The 22,576-nt window shown below is 40.5% G+C and overlaps 1 protein-coding gene across 1 annotated transcript in view; it reads left to right on the forward strand.

Annotated features, from left to right (window-relative positions):
- GNAT3 (G protein subunit alpha transducin 3) overlaps positions 1 to 21,591 on the forward strand; it is a 35,362-nt gene extending 13,771 nt beyond the window's left edge. Inside the window, exons 3-8 of the mRNA XM_080392020.1 lie at positions 2,114 to 2,255; positions 5,637 to 5,794; positions 9,660 to 9,788; positions 13,966 to 14,095; positions 14,301 to 14,454; positions 15,832 to 21,591. Coding sequence (XP_080248146.1) covers positions 2,114 to 2,255; positions 5,637 to 5,794; positions 9,660 to 9,788; positions 13,966 to 14,095; positions 14,301 to 14,454; positions 15,832 to 16,022 — 904 coding nt within the window. The 3' untranslated portion in view covers positions 16,023 to 21,591. The remainder of the gene's footprint in view (positions 1 to 2,113; positions 2,256 to 5,636; positions 5,795 to 9,659; positions 9,789 to 13,965; positions 14,096 to 14,300; positions 14,455 to 15,831) is intronic.
- The last annotated feature ends 985 nt before the right edge of the window (positions 21,592 to 22,576 follow it).

Here is a 22,576-nt window from a genome sequence, read left to right on the forward strand (position 1 = left end):
CAAAAACCAGGACATTAACTTTTTTTGTCCAATAGAAATATAATTTAGATACGACTGGTAGCCTAAGACCTCATGCCTTCAGCATCCTGCATTTATTTTTTGAAGGTTGTTTATTTTTTCAAGGAGGATCAGGGAACAAAATTTTCCAGTTGCTAACATTCTCATTCTGGCCACACAAGATGTCAGCCTGTTCTACAATCCTTCCTTAAAAATTACAGATCTTCAATAAAAGCAGCAAAATTCACCACCGATTTAACAGGTTGGCAAACATGCCTTCTGCCAGACGATGTAATTATAATAATTAAGAAAAAATAATAATAAAAACCCCATTAAAAGCCTCAGACAAAACCAAGTTTTCTGCCTGTAATTACAGAATCTAGTCGTATTTCAGAATCTTATATATTCTTCCTTCCTCTGTTCTTCAAAGGTAAAAAAATAGTAATAAAAAAAATTACATTAAAATGTAAAATAGCTATTTGTGGACTGTGTTAGGGCCTTTCCTTCTTTCTCATCACAGATTTTTGCAGCCACAGGCAAAACACCCACCCTCCCCAGAAATCCAGTTATGGCCACCGCTGTGAGACACACAAAGTAGTTAAACCAAGTTCATGTGCTTCATGGGATTTGCATTTCTAGCTACTTCATTCCATGATTTATAGATAATCTGCTGCTTTCACAGGTAGTGAGGGTAGGAGTGAGAAGAATATGCCTCAGTACCGGTGTAAGGGTACCAGATGGCATAACACAGCTCCCCTTTGTCTTTCTCCCAATTTCAACAGGATTCCTGTAATTTGAATCTTGGATTCATGCTGAACACAGCATTAAAAAACCCCAAAGCTTCAAAATAGAGTTTATGGATTTGCCCAGTCTAGAAGTGATTGGGGAAGCATTTAGAGAACCCTTTTTTCCTACAGATGCTACTCCTACAGACACAAGAATGCAACTTTCGAATTTTCTGACACCCATCAGTCAGAGAGATGTTAAGACACAATCAGTTGTGATACAGGCTTTGTGCATGTGTGTGTGAGAGTGAATTATTTTCTGAAGGGCTGGCTTCTCTCCTTGAAGTGAAAGTCTCCCCAGGACACACACCTATGTGCATTCTGGGCTAACCTGTCAGGTCCTTTCACGTCATCCCTTTCTGCCTGTGTAGCCCTGTCCAGACTGTAACTATGGCAAGAGACATGGGGGAAAAAAAACCCCAACCTCAAACCCCAGAAACGATTTATTTAATAACCTGGCTTTCATCAATGAATGACTGAGATGGGGAAGAACAGAGTTTGGTGTCTCTTAATTGAGAATACGCTACACCAAAACAGGTGGCGTTTTTCACAGCTCATGGACAAAGGTGTCTCTAAGTCATAATACAATCTGCAAAGTGATCTTGGAGAACTTTAACTGCATGCCATTCCCTGTCAAGGAGAATTATGAAATTATAATCCTTCTGTCAGGGTTAGGTTAATTGAATTTGACTGTTAAGGTTCATTGTCCTTTGGAATACAGGCCAAATCCTCTGGAGTAATATCTATGTCCCCAAAGCCTGTAGATAACAACAGTAACACCTTTCAATAACTAGAAATTGTAACTGATGTACAAAGAAGTATTAAAGATTTTTTTTTGTTTTCTTGAGGCAGGATGTCACAGTGTAGAAATATTTCTGGAATAATTATTCCACTCTAGGTAAGATTCCAAATAAAAATGAGAATGATTAAATGAGCAATGTGACAGCCCACGACTAACATTGTGCAGATGCCAACAATAAAATATTTGGGATCTAAGCAGCTGTGCATACACAGGAATGGGCCTGGGTCTCATTCTGGATTCATACATTATCTTATACTGATCCACAAGCCAAAAAACCAACACGTATTCACCAGACTGGGAAGCCGAAACCCAGCCTCATAAATTTTAACCTCACATAGTTGCAGGAACTTCTTTTTACCTGTTCCAGCAGAATAGGCAGATCAACCATTGATAAATGCTTTTCCATGGGCCAGATGGATTCAGTTCTTTCTCATGCTGACCACAAAAACATCTGATCCAACTTTTCATTACTCTTTTTTTTTTTTTTAAATGCATCTCATAAACTCTTTGTTTTCTATTTTTGCACCAGGATTATCCATAAAGATGGTTTCACCTACCAGGAACGCATGGAGTACAGATCCGTCATTTACAGTAATGCAGTGCAGTCTATCCTGTCTATCGTGAAAGCAATGACTAAGTTAGGAATCAGTTATGAAAACCCAGCTAGAATTGTGAGTATGGCACCCTTTCTCTTGAAATAAGCATCAGAATACATTTTTTTGTAGAGGCTGGTAGAACAAAGAGGGTTCAGTATTTGTTTTATGACAGTGAAAACTAAGCACTGCTTGACTTACATGTGACAAGATGGCCTTACTTATTTTTGTTTTCTCATGACTGATGCCTGAGGTCTAACCTTTGCATAAATAGTCATTTTGTTTATTACAAAAGAAATGTTCAACTTGCAAAGACATAAAAAAAACCCCAACAACCTTTTCCTAGCTGCTTAGTCACTTACTTATTACTATTGAGAAATCAATAGATATTGCCCTTTTATGAACAAACCTTGGGGCTCAGCCATGTAAGGAAGGATTATCTAGAGATGCTGGGAATATTTCAGTTTGGTATTGCTCCTGGAGCAGAGCCCTCCCCGTTGCATGGATGCAGCACTGGTGTACTGGCACCGCCGAGAGCCTGACCTTCCTGGCATAGTTAGCAATCCTATGCACAAGCACATACAGCAAAAGCCACAGTAAGATCTGCTATCTTCTGGCTACCACCCTGAATTTTCAGGGACAGAAGGAAAAACAACTTTTCTTCTCAGTGCAATGGTTTAGTCTATTGCCTATAATTCAGACCTTGACGAGAATTTCTCAAATGCCTGTCAGAATATCAGCTGGTTGCAGTTTTAGCAAATTCTGCCTATCCCCTAGAGGTTTGCCTTAGAGGGAAATACATCCACTTATCTGAAAGAGCTTTTCTTTTTCCAGAAGTCTACATTTCATTAAAATGACATGTGCTACTTTGACCCAAAAAATGATAAAACTTCAGACATTACTAAAGCTCATACAGTCCTTTGACAAAATATAAACTAAATGTTTTCTTCCTGTATACTTTTAAGAGTCCATGAATGCAAGTCAGTCAAACAAACGCAACGGTGTCCAAACGCAGCAGACAGCCAACAGGCCCCGTGTGAATGTGCTGTGACTTGGCCTGTCTCTCAATTGTAATAGACGTGTACTGCGTGAGGACCCATCCACCGGTCTACATGGCCCAAGACGGCCAAACCTTGCAGCACCTACCCACAGGCCCTGTGGCTGAGGCTCAGCCTCTGATATCCACTACGTGGGTCAGGCTCCGCCACCTGTAATTAAGTTATGTTCTGCCTGTGCCCCGGGACTTCAGTCTCTTTTCTCAGCCCTGCCAAACTTTAAACCTTCTGAGAGGTTTACACATGTTCACTCATCGTCTGTCATCTATGCCACTTCTTTCATTACTTTCAAGGGATTTTACAGCCTGGGGAACTGGGAAGTGAAAACTTTTGTTAAATAGCTCAGTTAATTTCTTAGCATTACATATAACCAAATGCTGAAACTACAGGTTCTGGAAGTTTATCATTTCCAGCACAGTAAGCCTGCTTTTATTGTCACTGGCAGAACAGGCCTCTAGGAATACAGTTGAATACACCTGTACAAACTATTTGCAGTGCCTGCCTTCTTTTCGCCCAGAAGCACATAAGACTAAACTGGTTCTGAGTTTTTAAAGAAAACAGAAATTTTGGTCACATTTATTTTCATTGGCAGTAAACATTGCCCTTTATTCCAAAAACAAACTTAGCTTACCTTTTCTGTAAAATCATATGTCATTTAAAAACTTGACTTGTTTTGATGTAAGCTTTGATTTCAGCTGGACTTTGTTCTTGCTGTGTTCTGGTCCCAATTTAGCTGCTTAAAGTCACCCAAAAGCAACGGATTTACCCATATTTCAGGACTGCCTGCAAATACCTCTTAGTGGTCCTGAAAGTGCCTCAGCACATAATTTTGAACATCTGTTCTGGGGAGAGAGGTATTTTTTTCTTCCTAAAGTGCCATTGCAATTTATTTTTAATATGAAAATCATCTGAAGTCTGTCTAAATGCCAGAGAGAAACAAAACATTATATAAATCAAGGTTATGATTAACTCAGTCTGCCGCTATCTTCATTTTTTACGCAAGAATCAAAATCCATAGTTGCCACCTTTTGCATAATAATCTGTGAATGTTTACCATATACCTGGATGGGCTGAGCTCAAGGCTTCTCGTTATAGGCTATTCAACCAGCAAACCCAACAGTGCAGGAGGATAGCTATAATCATTAAATGATATGTGGTAGCTTGAAGGAAAGAACATTCCAACTCATATCTTGAAGCTGAACAAGTATGTGCCCTGGAGAGCAGCCCTGAAGACAAGGTGCACATGAGAAAGTGTGACTCAGTTCTGCTGATCCTGGCTCTGAGCGAGGATGAGGGTGTAGATGGAGCAAATTTAATGTAGAAGGGTAATTGCATGGCTGTTCTCCTTCGTCTTTCAAATTAAGGCCGTTCTTTAGTGGTTATTCCTTCCTTTTTCTTCTTTTTTTTTTTCATGCTAACTCAATTTCTCCAATAGTTTAGAAAACCTGCAGTGTTTTATTTTTGATCATTCTCTGACTTTTACAAAGTCTCCATAAATTGCAATTTCTATTGAAACATATAGTACATGCTTAAAACAAATATTACAAATTACTGTGAAGATGTTTTATATTTTGGAATAAAAGACACTCCCTGACAGAAAAGTGTCTGTCAGAATCCATTTATACTTTTGCAACTATTGACTGCAAGTCACTTCAGTTGTCTACTTATACAGCTAGGAAGGAATTATATTCTATAATTATCCACTGCTCCAACAGTGTATCAAATGACCCTATTTTAATCATGCTCTTTATTTACATTACATTCCTGAGCTGTTAACCACTAGGAAGAAATATTTTTAATGCAATAGATTACTTGAAGTATTTTTGGATTGACAGCAAAAGGAAGAAATTACTGAATAATACTTTTAAAGTACTTGGGATTTATTACTCAGTTGGAGGTTTCTTTTTCCAAATAAAAGAACATATGGGAAATAGTTATATTCACTTTGCCACATTTCTCACTGTGGCCTACAGCTAGAAATTTTTTCTTCCAAATACATTCAAAAATATATTTAGCTATATATTTCTGCTTTGATGTAGTTATATTTAAGCTTTAAATATTCTTTTGAATTTAGTTTTTGGTACCCCACTACTCTGTCTTACAATAAAAGCCTTCCTACAAGTCAAAGCTTTTGTGAATACCTATGGTAAGATGAAACTGAGCACCTGAATGAACAATAAAAAGAGGAAAACTGTATCATGTTTTAAGTCTAACCTTGGCACTGACTAAAGGGAAGTGAGCCTGTAGATGGATGCTAACATGCACAGGCGAGTACAGCTACCTGGAAAAATCAGTGAAAATGAGAAAATTTGCCCCTGCAACTCCTTGTAAACTAATCATGTCTTCAAGGAGGTGGAGTGGCACAGTGTGCTTGCACAATATTTACTGTAGATTTTCTCTTTAGGAAGATGAAAGGAAGCTGTGTGCCATGGCAACAGCTCTGGAGGATGGCGACATGTCTTCTGAATTGGTTGAACTCATCAAACAACTGTGGAGCGATGGTGGGACCCAGGCCTGCTTCGCAAGGGCAGCAGAGTACCAGCTCAACGACTCGGCAGCCTAGTAGGTGACCCCAGCTGCAGGCACTGAGCAGCTGGCCATTACCATTATGGACAGTGTAAGAGGGCTTGTGACAAGACATCTTCCTCACATGCAGAATAAATGGCCTACAAAAGTTATTACTCATTAGCCTGAAAAAGAATGAGGTTCTTTGTTAATGTTTATAATACATTAGAAATGTTTAACTGAAGGAAACAAGAGGAAACAAGGAACAAATTGTTCCTGTGAGCTTGTTTAAACTCTAAAAAAAAGAGCCTATTCTTTTCATATTCTATTCATATTTCTATTCTTTTTTAATTCAAAGATTGGCATAATGAGAGAAAGGGTGAACTGAAACAGCTTAGGTTTTACCTAGAGTTCTACTTTGAATGTATACATTTCAAGCTGTTAAACGTAAGCCTGGAGAAAACTGTAAACACTTGCCTATAAGCTAACCTGGCTGCACGGGTGGTGTCACCGCCCCAGCATCCAGCCGCTCTTGGCCGGTGGTGCCACAGCCGCCCCCCAGCCCCATGGCCCCCGCTCCCCTGCTGCGGCCCGGGAGCTGGCAGGCAGAGAAGCACAGGACCAGGGCTGTTCAGCTCCAGCTCCACAAAGGGTCACCATTCAGCCAGGGTACATCTCCTCAATTAGATGTACTCAAGCTTTTCGGGAGTCCCTGGTTTGGTTGCTCCACTGGCTACACTGGTCCTGCTTTGCTGCTTTCTCCCTAAGCTCACACCAGGCCAGCAAGGGAGGCTCAGAGTTCTCCCAGCCTGCTTAAGTCTGACTCTAGACCTAGGGCAGAGGGTTGTCCCAGGTGAGGTCCATCTTCCGAGAGGCTGGAGGCTTCTCTGCTCCTGCAGCTTCTCCTGCAGGCTGAGGGCACCTGCAGGGTAATCCCCCGGGGCTGGGGGGTGTCCCTCGTCCCTCCCAGGCCAGGCCAGGAGCTGGGTGAACTGCAGGCAGCAACAGCTCGCTACCTGCAGAGAGCAGAAGGGATATACCCTGAAAATATTCAAAATTCTTCAGCTCTTTATATCTTCAAAGCAAGAATGAAGACCTTTCTGCAAGATAACTTAAAGGAAATATTGCCTTGCTGATTTGTGCCTGATCGGGAGGTGTTTTACGGCAGCCTTGTATTTCTATAGCAATGCTACAGAGCGGCATGTGTTTTCCCAACACAGCCTCTCTGACCCAGCGCCACAAGCCTGTAACAGGTCAGTCATTATGATTAAAAAAAAAAATACTTGAAATTAAAACAAACAAGCAAAACCCCCCAACAAACAAACAAACAAACAAAAAAAAACCAAAAACCAAGGGAAAATACCTGCTTACCCGCTAACATTCTAAAGCATGTACACTATGCCTGGCAGATTGGGTTTCGTAGCCTAAATAGAAGATAGTCTAAAGTAATTCCCTCTGAGTGTTATGGGTTGTGTCATGTTTCCACCTGCAAAAGTTTTCAGTATTTAAGGCAGCTAGTACATACTGTAAAAGAGCCAATAATCTATTTATTGCTACAGTTACATGAAAAACAACAGTGGTATGTTTTTCATCTGCTCGAACACTTCCGAAAATCCCACTAACATTCTGTCTTCATCTGCTGGTACCTGATGCTTCTTGAAAATCTAGCCTTTCGCTCTGAACCATTAAAATCAACCTAATTTTTGCCCTTGATGCTGGGTTTCTAATGATCTCTTCAAAACTAGCTAGAGTCAATCAGCCATCTAATGCTATGCTTCAATTTCTTTTAAAACCAAACCCCTGTTTCTCAGCTTCTTTGAATCAGTGTGGACAGAGTATTGATTTATACTGTGTAAACTCTGACTTTCTGAGTTACCTTCTCTTAGTCTTTTCATTATTAATTCATGCTAATGAAATTTGATCATTGCCTTTCCTCTGTGTGTTTTAATTGAGAAAAAAGAGATCTTTTGAATAATAGAAAATCCCCTGCATGACAAACTTTTTTTTTAGACTCACCTGGAATTAATCCTGTTTCAAGATGGAGTGATGGGTAAGGCAGGGGCAAAATCAGGATTATAAATCATGGTCTTAAAAGTCATTGTATAGTTACCAGTAGTTCATGGTGCTTCTTGCTTTCTCAGCCATTTGCCTCTCAGGCAATTGTCACCTAATTCAAGTTAAAGAAAGATCAAACATTTAGACTAACCTACTAGTTTGCATCCTCTCTTTTGCCAGTGGGGAGTCGGCCTGTAGTGTCCCCTTGGAGCTGCCTAAGGATCTAGGAAGAATCTGAAGGTGCCTCTCTTGCTGCATTAACTAGACAATTAACTTCATCTAAGTTTTTATACAATTACAATTGGCTGTGTTGAAATAGATTCAGGTATTTGTGGCTAAGAAGTATCAGATCTTTATAACGAATTTTATATACTAGTGTTTATTCTAGAGCTTACATGTTTTATGAATTGCAAAATGTCTTGTTTCTGCCTTCCACTAAGGTGAGCTGAGATGAGTTCGCCTCAGGTTCTACTCAGAGAACCAGAGATATATTGCATTTTTTAAAAAAAACAGGCTGTTTCCTGGACTCAAATGATGGGCAAACATTTGAATACTCAGATCAACTCCAGCACTCCTTGTTATTTTAAAATAAGAAATCTCTTTTTCAAGCATTACTTACTAATCTCCATTTGGAAGACTCTAACCTTTTAAAAATCTTTTTTATTTAATTTTAATTTTTTATTTATGGAAGTATTAAATATTGTAGACAAGGATGGTGAGCTGTGAGGTTTGTTTGGGTAGTTATCTGGATAAAATGAACAGCAGAACTTCATGCTGGGCAGACTTTGTGTTAGAGAAGAACAAAAAAAAAAAAAAAAAAGCATGAAGCCTAATAAATATTAGAGAGACTGTGTTCTGTTTGTCAGAGACAAGAAGCTACAAATGGAAAAGTTCCAACCAGGACGCCAAAAGCTTGAAAATTCTTCAATGACTTTATGTGGTTTCTTGCTTTTGGCTTTGTTCTTTATTTGAATATTAGTAGTTAAAAGGTACTACCCAGACATCACCACTTCTTTTCCTTTTGTCAGTTCACAACCTCTTTACACAGATTCCTAGACCAGACAGTAAGATTCATAGGCTCTATCCAGCCATTTCAAGAAAGTTGTGTGCCCCTGGAAGAGACAGGAGAAGGGCTGGTGGTAGGACAAGAACAGGCTTCAAGGTCAGAGTTGGATTCCCATTTCATGCAGGTTTTATCTCTGTATGCCAGATGTAAAACCAGATAGCCTACTCTTTTCCAGGGGGTTGTGAGAGCACTAACCTAGGGGGTCCTCAGCTTCATTGAAGCTTCTGGTTTTGATTACAAAATCATTTTTTTGAAAAAAATTACCATGTACTTTCCTCTTGTAAACTGATAGGTCTACAGAGAAACAGCCCCTAAATGTGAATTCCTCCAAAATATTATGTCTCCCCTTTCACGTAGGAAGGAAGATACTGTTACAACAGGTCTGATAGTATGTGATAACTTCTGGTCAATCTGCTTCTGAAAGACGCTTGCTTTCAGGACAGGTTCGTCCCCTGTGGTGGCAATTCCCACGTGCTGACAGCAAATGGACAAAACCCCTTTCCTGACAAGGTGGGCTTTTACCATCCCTGAGGAAAACGAGGATTTTCCTGAACTGAAAATTCTCAGAAAGATGTTTATTATATACACCTAAATTACACTTCTATATATAAGAAGAAAAAAGAAAAAAAGAGAAAAAGAAAGCTTCTGGATTGTGGATCTAGGTTGTATAAAATCCAAGACTATGGTATTTAAATGTGTAATTTACATAAAATACTTAAAAGCAGCTCAATAGGAAGCGATTACATAATATTTGTTTTACCTCTTGAATTCACCAGTCACCATTTCCTTTACTCTCCTTAGTTACCTCAACGATTTGGATAGGTTATCAATGCCGGACTATGTGCCTAGTGAGCAAGACGTTTTGCACTCCCGAGTGAAAACAACTGGGATTATAGAGACTCAGTTTTCTTTCAAGGATTTGAATTTCAGGTACAAACCCCATATCTGACAGTTTTCTGTGGTTTTATCTTAAGGATTTTCTTTGAAAAGTAGTGACCTATTATATTATTGGTAATCCCGTTGTAATATTCTTGAATTCACTCTTATTAAATATTTGAAAGAGCTGAAAAAGCAAGATACTTTAGTACCAGTACTCCAGTTTTAAGCATGTAATGGATCATTATTAAGTGATCTCAGAATATCAGGTTCTAAAAGGTCATTTTTACATATGTGTCTAAAAAGCATTATTTGTATCCTGCCATTTGAATAATCGTTTGAGACAGTTATGAAATTTGCCTACTTAAATGTCCTTAACAGCATGCAAAACATTTGATGACTACTAATTTGAATGCACTCTCAACCTTTCACTCTCTTCTTTTGAGAACGGAAATAACTGCTCTTAACAATGGAATGCATTACAGTTGGCAAAAAAATAGTAATTTCTGTCCCATGGGAAATTTCAGTATTAGCATGCATGCTTTCATGCTCATTTAAGATAAAAAGCAAAATGTTAAAAAAAATCTTGAATATAATGTGTCTTGAGAAATTTGACTGAAAATAATTGACACTTTTAGATACTCAAGATTTTGTTATGCTTGGTGAACCAATTAAAAACATCTAATTCCACATGAAAATTTATTTGAACAAATTATGACAGTTTCAGTGTTCTATAATGCTTTTCTCTATGGATTGGATTCTATTTCATTCTTAATTTAAATGTTGAGATGTATATTGAGGAATGTAGTCTATAGAAGAAATTGTCTGTACAGTTAGACGAGTGTGTCCTCTAAAAGTGTAAAAGCACCAGGATTATAAATTTTACATTTTTCATTGGCTTATTTTTTTTTCTAATGTGGCAATTAACAGCCCCCAAACCATCTATGCTACCACACAGATGCTTTGACATAATAGAAATTACATATACAACATAAGACTCAGAAGTAGATGCCCTGCGAATAAATTATTATCTCCTATTAATACACTGGTCACACATTAAAAGTAATCACTTATCCACAAACACTATAATGTGATGTCATAGACATCATCTTCTTTTTCTCTGATTAACGTATTTGCAGACAGCTTTGTACGTTGGAAATCTCAGCACCTTCAGTTACAGTCATAGTTTATGTGAGAAAATCAGGATGGAGAAAGAAAATCATCAGAGTGCAAACCCTCTTTGACATGAATGTTACCAGTCCTGATATTAGAATATCAGGATTAGCATCTAGGTCCAACTGAAATGCAGCACAACTGAGAATTGTTACCTAAGTGTCTGTAAATAAGAGGAAGGCTCCTAATGCCACCACAAACACAAAACCCACTGTGTTTAGCCTCTCTGCTACACATCACAGTAATGGTATGTGAGTAAATTCATTGGTGGTTTTAAGCACTTGAGTAACACCAGTTAAAATCACTACAAAATAGTCTGAGGGTTTTGAGCTGCCATACGGATGCAAAGCAGCTATAAATCCCTCTTAACCAGTCAGTTACTGCTACTTTGTATTGCCAGAGCAACGCAAAACAGCTGGGGGATCCTGATGACTCTGCATTTTGATAAGTACCATAGAAACATCTATAAAGAGAGGAACACTTCCACATTCAGAGTGAGTTTTGGTTGAAATATACTTCAAAGAGGCTTCGGGTCACAAGCCATACATAGATTAAAAAAACCACGAGCAGATGCCTCATTCACTAAACACTTGTCCCTCTTCTGAACTGAATGAGGCAGAAAACATTTTGTATCTGTGCAGTAAAAGTCCAAATCCCAGTACTGCTCCAGGGAACTGAATTACAGTTGCACAGACAACAGTTCCTGTTATTTGCTGTCTTCTCAGTGGTTTCTTTGCTGGTTTAGTATAATTTAGCTTTCTTGTGCTCTTCAGTTTATTTCACTAACATTGGTTTTGATTTCCAGAGCTCACAACATAACTAAAATGTTTTTAAAAGAAGGTCTGATCCTCATAGGTCCTCTCCTGCTGTTGTTTCCATTGATGTGCTAGGACGAGTTTTACTAAAATCAGGCAAGCTTCAGTCTTCAGGTCTCACTATATATATCATTAGGACAAATATACAACTAGTACCATATCTCTACCTAAGTTTTCCAAGAGCAGTGCTGGAAAAATATAAAGCTTTCAAGGCTAACTCTGACTGTCTTGGTAAACGAAAAAGATCATCTCAGAAATACATTTTCTACCAGTCACAGAGGCACTTCAGTTCTACACGTGCTTATGTTAAGTTTTGGGCTGACATGAGAAAAGCTAAGCAAACTAAGGTTAGTACAACAAAAACTGCTCATAAGCATTGCCTCTGGCCTTGATCTTGTCCTATTTTAACTGACTTCTCATAAATATTCACAGGGACATGCTAAAAGTTTGCAGGCAGTGAATACAGATTTGTATGATTACGTATGCTTGCAAAACTTCACTGCAGATTAAATTTTGAAGCTTTTCCCCACCCCATAACCCTGATTTCAGTTACATACCACAAATCAAGGAAGACATGTAATCGCAGGTGACTTTTGGGTGCTAATCACAACCAAAAGTCAAGGCCCTTTATTCATACTGACGTCATTCTTCAGTAGGCATACTGAACCCAGTGAAGATATGCTTGGAAGAATGCCATTACTATTAAAACCTTGCTCCACAACAGCTTTCTGATTTCCTAATAATTCACATTTATGGACACCCAATGATCAGATAAAGAGACAAAATGTACTAGAATTTTTTTTTTCTCTAATTACTCCTCAGCTGCAGAAACAGTTCCAGCATTGGGAAGGGTTTCATTTCTTCTAAGCAGGATGAAATATGATAAACAATAACTTTTGTTTCCACCAGCTGCAGTGCTGATGGTGAAGAAAACAGAGGATCAATATACTGCAAAAAATGCTGTTTCAGTAACAAATTATTCTTGCTCTGTTTATTACTGACATGATTTTTTTCATTCTGAATCCCAATATTTTCATTGCTATAAAAACTGAGTTGTGTTTCATTTTCAGATACTGAAGGAGATACATCCAGAGAGTAAGATCTAATGCATTTTCTTGAAGGAAGAGATAATGCAACAGGGGATTAGGTTTTACAGTTATAAGTTCAACAACAGGCAGCACAGGGAAAAGTCATTGTGCACACAAGTGAAAACAGAAAAAGTAAGGGTAGGATAAATTTGATTTTTCACATGTTTTTCCTCTTTTCTAATGCACTTGAAAAATGTTCAAGTTTGGCACCTTTTATTTCAGAAAACTAGTGAAAAGAAAGCACTATCTATCCCTTGTCACTGAAGAACTGCAAATCTAAATGGAATTTTGAAAGCTAGTGCTAAGCAGAACAATGGCAGCTTTGACAACAGCTCCATCTCAGCTGGGCCCTAACTAGGGTCCTAACTAGGTCCCAGCTAGGTATATGCTCAGCTGGCTTTGGACTGCAATATAAAGTCCATAAAAAGTCTGTATGATTCTACCCAAAGTAGTAATTTCTGGCAAAGACTGAAGGAAATTAATGCAGAGGAGGACAGCCCTACGTTTTTTTCCTCTCGGCAAATAAAGGGATTCTTGCTCTCCATGAATTCCTTCTTAAACAGCAACTAATGAGATTGATAGGGCAAAGACCACATACACACAAACATGTGCTGCAAGTCCTTTAGCTAGCAAAGTGATCGCACCAGGGCAATGAATGGATGACTGTTTTATTCAATTAAACATAGCCAGTGGGTCAGCCTGTGACTGGGTTCCAGTCGCATGCCTTACGGATCAATGTGTCAGTTCACTACAAGCAAAACTATGAAGTAAAAAATGACCGTGGATTTGAGGGTCTTTTGTCACTGTTTCACGTACAAACTCTGTCCTGAACAAATCCTTGCCTGCAGAGCTTACTTCTGCACTGAGCTCTTACGTAAAGCCCCATTTCCTCAACGCAGAGTGCCACCTGAAAGTACTGAATCTATTTCCTATATGCAGGTATTTAAGCCTTTATGTTTCATTTTATGCCCACTACAAAGCCACAAATTATAAATAGTATGCCTTGACCTGCTGGGAATAGAAACAGACCAATATTTGGAAAAGCTAGATATTTGACTGTCATTCATCTCCAGTTGCACTCTGCACATTAACAGCACAACTATGTCTTTATTAGACAGTGCTTTACATTGTACTTATATTCTTTTTTCTCCAAAGGATGTTTGATGTGGGTGGACAGCGATCAGAGAGAAAAAAGTGGATTCATTGCTTTGAGGGAGTTACTTGCATCATATTCTGTGCTGCACTCAGTGCCTATGACATGGTTCTGGTGGAAGATAAAGAAGTGGTGAGTCAGAAGAGACAAACAACCCTTTTGCTGCTAAGTTTTAATGTACTCTCTGATGGCGTATCAGAACTACTCCTGTTCCCTGATAACCATTTAAAGGCTATTATGCTGTATTGGTTCTTGCCAGTAAAGAACATTACAGTAAAAACGACATATAGGGATGAGATTTGTCAGTCTCTCATGTTTACCTTTTGCATGTCAACAGAACAGAATGCATGAAAGCCTTCAGTTGTTCAACAGCATCTGCAACCACAAGTGCTTCGCAGCCACTTCCATTGTGCTGTTTCTAAATAAAAAAGACCTCTTTCAAGAGAAAATAAAAAAAGTTCATCTGAACATCTGCTTTCCTGAGTATAATGGTAAGTTTGGGGTTTTCAGAAGAAAATACATTTGGATGACTGGTGTAGGACGTGCATTCAAGACTGAGACTTTGACTCAGGTCACCTATATATAAGCATTTAAAACCTAAACATCTTATCTAAGCTACTAGCCTTTCTCTCAAAAGAATGGTAGGGGACAGACATGGCCAGAACCCAATTAGTCCCACCTACTCCTCATGCTTATCCTAGGGTGGGGTTATCTCTGGAGATGCTTATTTTTCTCCACTGGTGGTAGAGGAAGCTGAGAGAACTAAAAGTTTCAGATGGTTGAACGGTGGTGTCATGAACCCAGCCAGTATTTCAGTAAAAGTCAGTGGCTTATCACTCACACACACCATAATTGAATCCAAGTTTTCTGACATTATTTTGGAAACCCATTCCATAAAAGGAAGTTTGCCTCTTTCTGTATGCCACGGTGGTGTCTATGGGAAATAAGAAACAGCAGCTGTTCCCAGCTGATGCAAAAGAATATATGAGGTTATATCAGAAAGTGCCAGAAAACAAAACAAAATCTGTTGATATTTTAGTATTGACCTAATGTATTTGGGATAGGGAGTGTCCAGAATTAAACATATTTAAAGCAATATTATTATTATTATTATTATTATTATTATTATTAGAAAATGGGTTCTGTGCACTTCCTGAAAACCAGCTCTTTTGCTCTGTTGCTGAGGACACATCAACACTGCAACCCAAAATTGCTCAGTGCTTCACTGGGATAATCAAACATTATGTGCCAGACTCAGTGGAGCTATGCCACTTTACACTGCCTGAGGCTTCAGACAGGATGGGAGCCAGCAAGGGCTCTCAGCAGCAGCCTGCCTCCAGGAGCCTCATCCTGCTTCAGACCCATAGCAAGTCCACCATGCCAGTGTCCACGCCTGCTGTTGTTCTAAGGGACTACTACTGAAAGGCAGAAAAGCTGTGTGAAGAAATTATGACTGAACATTCAAGCATCTAATTTTTTTCCCTTTTTCTTTCTTCATTTCTTTACCGCTTCATTTTTTGTACGTCCCACCAGTTTCATCACCTGATTCCCTTTGAATTTAAGCTACTTCCTTTTTTTCTTTTGTTTTTTGCACTTTCTGCTCTCTGTCTAAGGTCTTTAACTGTTTCACCCTGACTTACTCGGGAGCATTTCAATTCAGAAATATAGACTTCTGGTTAGACATTAAAATTTCAATTTAGGTGGGCAATTTAGATACAAAATTTTCATACCTAATGCATGAAGTTCATTCCCTTCAGACAAAAAGAAAGAAAAAAAGAAAGGAAGAAAAAAGAATTCTTGTTTCTTAGCAGCTGTGAGGAACCACCAGTTGAAGTGTCTTCTCTTCCTTTTACTGTTTTCTCCACCAGGATTAAATACATTTGAAGATGCTGGAAATTATATCAAGAAACAATTCCTAGACTTAAACATAAGGAAAGAAGATAAAGAGATATATTCTCACTTGACATGTGCCACAGACACCCAGAATGTCAAGTTTGTATTTGATGCAGTCACAGACATAATAATCAAAGAAAATCTGAAAGACTGTGGGCTTTTCTAGCAATTCAGCCCCTTGCTCATGGCCTGACTTCATCTCTCGTCACTTTCTTCATCCTGTGTGCTGACTGAAATAAGAACTCTAGGGAAGAAACAATATCAATTAGACCAGGGGTCCTCAAACTACTGCCCGCGGGCCGGATACGGTCCCCCAGGGTCCTCAATCCGGCCCCCGATATTTACAAATCCCCCCGCCAGGGGCTGGAGGGGAAGAACCAAGCAGCCGCAGATGACTGCCTGCCCCTTCATCCGCGCGCTGGCCCCCTGGGTAAAAAGTTTGAGGACACCTGAATTAGGCTTTTATTAGCTCTCAGTTGAAGCCTTGGGTATAGCCTGAGCATTGCAGACCAACACTGACTTTCTGCATGTCCTAAGAAGATTGAAAAAAATGTTCCTGCTCCACAGAGATGCCAGCTGCTGATAAATCCTACTGGAATCAAAAAGAAACTCCTATTTAATCAATATGAGTTGAAGAAAATCAGCACTTCTCAGGGGACTGGGGACGCCTCACTATCCTGTGTTTTCGAGTGATGGGAGAAAAGAAAGATAATATGTAACAAATAACTGACTTTTATTTATATTTCAAGCCTTAAGAAAGCTAAAGCGTTAAACAGCATCAATATATCACTTCAATTCAGTACTCTCTTGTTTTAATGTTACACACCAAAACTGACATACCATTAATTCAACAAAGGTAAACCCCCTGCACTTAACTGGTGTATCACAAAGAGCATTGCAAATCTAAATGTTTATACTGTTTTGCTAGAAGAGCTGAGGAATACATACATAAAAACTGCACATGTATAAAATTGACAAATGCTGCTATCCAGTTTGGAAAAAGTAAAACACAGTAAGATGGAGGCAAGGTTTTTGAATTTTTAAGGGAGAAAAAAATGTTAGAGTAGCTGTCAGTTCCTGCTATAAAGGCAAGTTGAAACATTTGGGTTTTTTAACAAATAAAGATAAGCCTTTTTTTTTTTTTTTAATAATAAGAATTAATAGTTCTGCTGTTGGACAGCTTCTCCAGTGCCCTGTGACTGCAACAGTCACTTCTACCAATGCAAAGCAGCTGCAAAACCACCAGTGCCTTTGGCAAAAACACATCCTTGGGACTTTGGCGCAGAGATCCATTCTCTGTGCAGAGAACTTGCTCATGAAGAGCCACTCCCCTTCAACTCCTCCTGATTTGCTATGACTGTAACTACACAAAACATTTAACTACGTTAAAAAGATTGGGACTTCTAAATCTATCCAACTGAATTTTGAAATTTTGATCTTAGAAACACCAGTCACTTCTGAAATCTGACCACTGACAAAATGCTCCCTCCTCTTGTTTTTTTCTTTTGTTTTTTTTTAAAGACACTTCAATCTAACATTCACCATAGACTCATCGTGTTCTGGTTGATCTAGTTACTGAAAACACTAGAATCAGCATGGTCACTGCCCAACAGAGGCCTCCAAGTGGCCTGCACCAGCAAGGCCATCGGTGTGTTTAGGTCTGCCAGCATTAGTGGGAAGTGGAGAGCTAAATCACATTTTGCATTGTCTGGATTTCTGTTGCTGCTTGATCTGTAATGCTTCTCTTCATTACTTCCTCGTTTCTATTGAAAATAATGGATTTGCAGTGGTAAGGTTTCTGGATTTGTTTCCAGCAATAAATCTTAATTTAAAATTATTAATTTGAACTATGGTGACATCAACATTAATCTCTGGGTGCCTTGACAGCCCATATATAATAAACATATTAATAAAATAATATAAAATATAATATTATTAAAAGCCCAGGTCTTCAAGAAACGAATCCATGAACACAGAGATCTCTTGAATGAATTCTTCAAGCAAACGCCTAAGAAACCGGACAGAGTCCTCGCCACAGCCGCCGAGCCAGCGAGCAGCTGTGCCGGCCCAAGCCTGCCCGCGGCTCTGGCAGAGCAGAGGCAGGCGGGAGCTCTGGGCTCTGCGATCCCCCCGGAGAACGGGCCGCGGGGGCGCCCCGAGCCGCAGGGCCCCGCTGGGGGGTGGCCGGCAGCCCCCCGGGCCCGTCCGGCCGCTCCGGCTCCCGGGGAAACCAGCGGGGCGCCTGTACCGGCGCTGCACGCAGGTGCGCTGCCGCCGTCTGCTGGGGACACACACGGCAACCCCGGCGGCTGCGCGCCAAACAATCCCGGTCCCGGAGGGCGCGGGGCGCCGGGCCTGGGGCCGCCCGCCGGCTCCCGCCTCCCCGGCGGCCCTGAGCGGCGCCAGGCGAGGCCGCCAGGGGCCGCAGTGGCACCGCGGTGCCCAACGGCCGCCGCCGCCGCTGAGCGGCCGGGAACGGGACCGGGCGGGCCGGGGGGCCGGGGCCAAGTGGGGCCGGGGCCAGGGGGTCGCAGCGGGTCGGGCAGCGCCGGGAGTGCCGCCGTGTCACCCCCTCCGATTTCCTCCTACAGACGGACCCAGAGCTCCGCTGGCAGAGGGAGGCAGGGACCGGCGGGGAGGGGGAGCCCGCAGTGCTGACAGTGTTCACCTTTCCTTTTGCGGAATTTTATTTTGGGGGGGACACCTGGCATGGCCAGGTAGCTCGGGCTACGTGGGGTGTAACCCAGGTGACCTGCATCCCACCGGCGCTGGATCGCCCCAGGTGGTGAGCCGCTCTCTTCTCCAGGCTGCCTGATCCTTGAAGTCCCTGAAGTATCTCCGCGTTTACCGTGCGGAGTTACTGAGCTTCTAAAGGCGGGCGCGGGCCCACGGTTAGCGGTGCCAGACCTGCCGCTGGCGCCCACGCCTCAGCCCAGCCTGGCCTCCACCTCAGCTCCCAGGGAGGGCTGAAGATCCTGGCGGGAGGAGGATGACAGTCAGCAGGCTCTGCCAGGCTGGAGGAGGAAGAGGGAAGGCCCTGATACCCACCCATGTGTTTTTCATACGTGGTAGACTTCTTATACTTTTCTGTCCATGTATAGACAGAAAAACCACCTTCCCGTTTTTGTTGAAAACAGGTTATTATTCACAAGGGAAATACATCTTTTAGACCAGGTGGAAACATGAAGCATGACTTCCAGAGCAAAGATAGCCGGAGGTTTCTGAAAATCCTCCCAGGAATGTGTCTGCACTTTCCATAGAAAAGGCACTAAACAGAACAGAACTTTCCCAATCCCTAACTCTAACTGCAATTTATGCCTTAGCTAGAAATGAAGTTGATCCCATGAGCAGAGAATGATGAAGAAAAGGCATCTTCAGTAGTTTGAAACCTATTCTATATACTCGGGGACCTCCAAGTTGCAGGAGGAACCTGGGCTCATAAGCTTACTCTCCAAAACCCTCATTGTAACCCTGATCTTGGTCCTGCCTTGTTCCAAAATGTAAAGGTAGGCATGAGACAGGAGCCAACAAGGGGTTAAAGAAAAGTAGTTTTGAGGAAAATGGCATGAGTACTCTTGCCAGCTCCAGGGGACTTACAATACCAGCAGGAATCTGAGCTTCTCAGTCTGCATGTTCCCGAATCCTAGCCCTACTCCTGGTTTTAAATCTACCTTAGGCTGGAAATTGGGTAGAGTCCTTGACAAGTGAATGACAGAACGTAAAGTAGTGCTTTAAACCAAGAGTAGCCCTTTTCATTTTTTCTCGATGATACCTTGAGAAATCAGATTTCTAAGAACGGTTCTTGTCCAAATCCTAATCCTGTCATCAGCTGTCACCCTGACTTTCACTCCAAGTACTATACATTACAGAGATGTAAAATTAATCATTAAATAGTAAAAAAAGGACTGGATCCCTTGGAATTTCTTACCAGATCCAGTGGAGTCTCTTATCCTTCTTAGATAAGAATACCCTGTGTAGCTCTATGCTTTAGTAAATACAGTATTGCTATTTCTGGTAACAAGCCTCAGGCTTGGTGTTAAGATAACACAGGCCTGAGACCTTGTTAGGTTTTGCCTGGGCTAGTCTCAACTAGTTTGGAGCTTTGTTTCAACTTGTTTATCTGGATCAGCAATTATCTGATGATAATTATCTTAATATTATAGTATTATCTTGGTAATTATAATGATAATAATCTAATTAATTTACCCTTCTTTATTTTAGTTTTGCTTAGTATTGTGTAATTGGTGTAATTTCTATTAAAAGGTTATTTTAATAAATACTAATAAGTAATTTGGCAGTGTAGAATGAACTGTGACCCTAGACTAATGATGAAGTGTAAAGAAGTACGGTTGTGACAGTGGTGGCTGTAAAGGTTTGAGCATAGCATACTACCAGAAGCCCCAGGGCTATCAGTAGCACACCTGTGAGGGCACTGCAAACCTAGGAGCTGGGTAAAACCAGTTCTCTGCATAACAAAAAAAGAAGTGTCTTATGTGTATAATCCCTACCTTAAACCATAAAGTTAGGTGCAACATAAGGGAAAAAAAATCAGTGTAGAGCATGTTAACAAATATATAAAGATGGACCCAAGTGGCCCCTAGAGCAAGGAGGAAGCAGCCATGGAAGTGGAAGACCACTTCAGCAGCTACATATCTCTGCATGCATTCTGGATTTCGTTTTCCTAGGTTTCAGCCAGTCATCTTTCTCTTTTATCTTTTAACTAAATATTTCCTTTTACCGCATCCCCATTCATTCTTCTTTTTTCCTCCATCTAGTCCCAGGAAGCATCCAGAGGCATTAAGGATCATAGGATCATAGAATGGTTTGGGTTGGAAGGGATCTTTAAAGATCAGCTAGTTCAACCTCCCTGTCATGGGCAGGGACATCTTTCACTAGACCAGGTTGCTCAAAGCCCCGTCCAGCCTGGCCTTGAACGCTTCCAGGGATTCGGTGTCCACAGCTTCGCTGGGCAACCTGCTCCAATGTTTGACTCCTTTTATCATAACAGAGGGGAAAAAAAAAAAATCTTAACTCTTCCTTTAAGAACTAGAAATAAGCAAAGTCTTAGAGAAGGAATCAAGTCATCCTGTGATGTACTGCTTTACCTTTGAAGATGAAACACTTCCCAAGGCCCTGCTTTAACAAAAATGTCAGTCACTGAGAACGTGAAAAGAACTGTTTAAGCAAGTGAAACTGCTGTACTGTAGAGCTGCTGGACTGGGGCCAAAATGGCCAGAAAAAACACTCAAGAAACACCCAGAGAATGTTTTTCTCCCTGGTGACTACAAGGAGGTTTTCTACATTGGCCCTAGGAGCAAATGACTGATGTGGAAAGGTCATGCTCCTTCTCAACTCTGAGTCAGCCACTCATTCTAATAAATTGAATTAAAGACTCTGCAGTCCATTCTTTCATCCACTGGGACATGTAAATCTTATTAGTGGCAATGAAGGTTGCACGCTCAGAAAAGATAATATACCCTCCTTATAATGTGTATCTATAAGATACATTACATGTCCTAAAACTACTTCCTATAACATTGTAGAAAACCTGCCATAAATACAACCCTTTTCTACAACATTTTAGAAGTGTAGGAATGGCGTATAAATCACAGGTCAGCGAGACTCTGATGAGCATTGTGAAAGCTCCTTATCCTTGGTACACTGCATTAAAAACTTGCGAATTCTGAAGAAGCACATAGGAGGATCATGTGAGACCTAAGACCCAAGGGCACTTACATGCTGAACATGCATTGATCAAAACCGCTGTGTTTACCCAGTGTAAATCCACCCAGTGTGGGTGCAAATCCTGGCCACAGAGGAGCAAGGAGGTGTAAAATGAAATTACACAGCTGGGAGATGTCATTCATATGGCATTTACTCAAAAGATACAAAATTTCAATTTGCTACCTAGCATCCCTGTTCAGTGGCTGTGTTTGTGATAGCAGGATGTGTAGGGAGGAATGAGATGGACTGATACACTGATACAGTATCAGGGGAAAGAACATAGTAGAGCTGAGGATATTTTTACAAGTTGCGCGTGCTGATTGAAGCTGTGCTAAAGAGCTGCAGCTTAAGGGGACATCATGTTCATTCCTATTACAAATAGAGATTTATAAAAAGGAAACCTTAATGTCTCTCGTAAGTGTATTTTTGTCCTGTAAAGCAGGCAGTTGGTTGATTTGTGAGTTACAGCTGCTGTAGTTATAGATGGATTACATCATGCCACTGAGTTTTGATCTGAGCTCACCATGGATTAAAAATTAGTGGATTATTCTGCTTAACAGGACATACTATTGGGGATATTTCTTCCTTGTGCTTAGTTTGAGCCCGTAAGTTTTTTCTCCCATATTGTGCTATTATTGGAAAGCCAATACAAACCTTGTTCAGGAGTTCTGCTTTATACTGATGTTCACCATATATTGTATTAGTAATAGAACAGCAATTAGCCTTTATTTGTATGTTGGCTCTTTGAGAATTTCCACTGGGTTTGTGTGTGCGTGTGTGTGTGTGTGTGTGTGAATGTCTATTTTCTTCTCCCTTTCCAAATCAATAAGAACCCTGCTGAATAATGTGTCTTGTTGTTTAATCTAATGTACTTCAATTTTCAATTCAGTGTTTAGAGTAGAGAACAGGTAGAAAAAACAGTGACTCTTCCATTAAAAAAAAAAAAAAAAGAAAACATGAGTTAAATGGAGACTGAGTAGAACTTAAAGTAAAATG

This window comes from Falco punctatus (genome assembly GCF_963210335.1).
Source record: "Falco punctatus genome assembly, chromosome: 6".
Lineage (NCBI taxonomy): Eukaryota > Metazoa > Chordata > Aves > Falconiformes > Falconidae > Falco > Falco punctatus.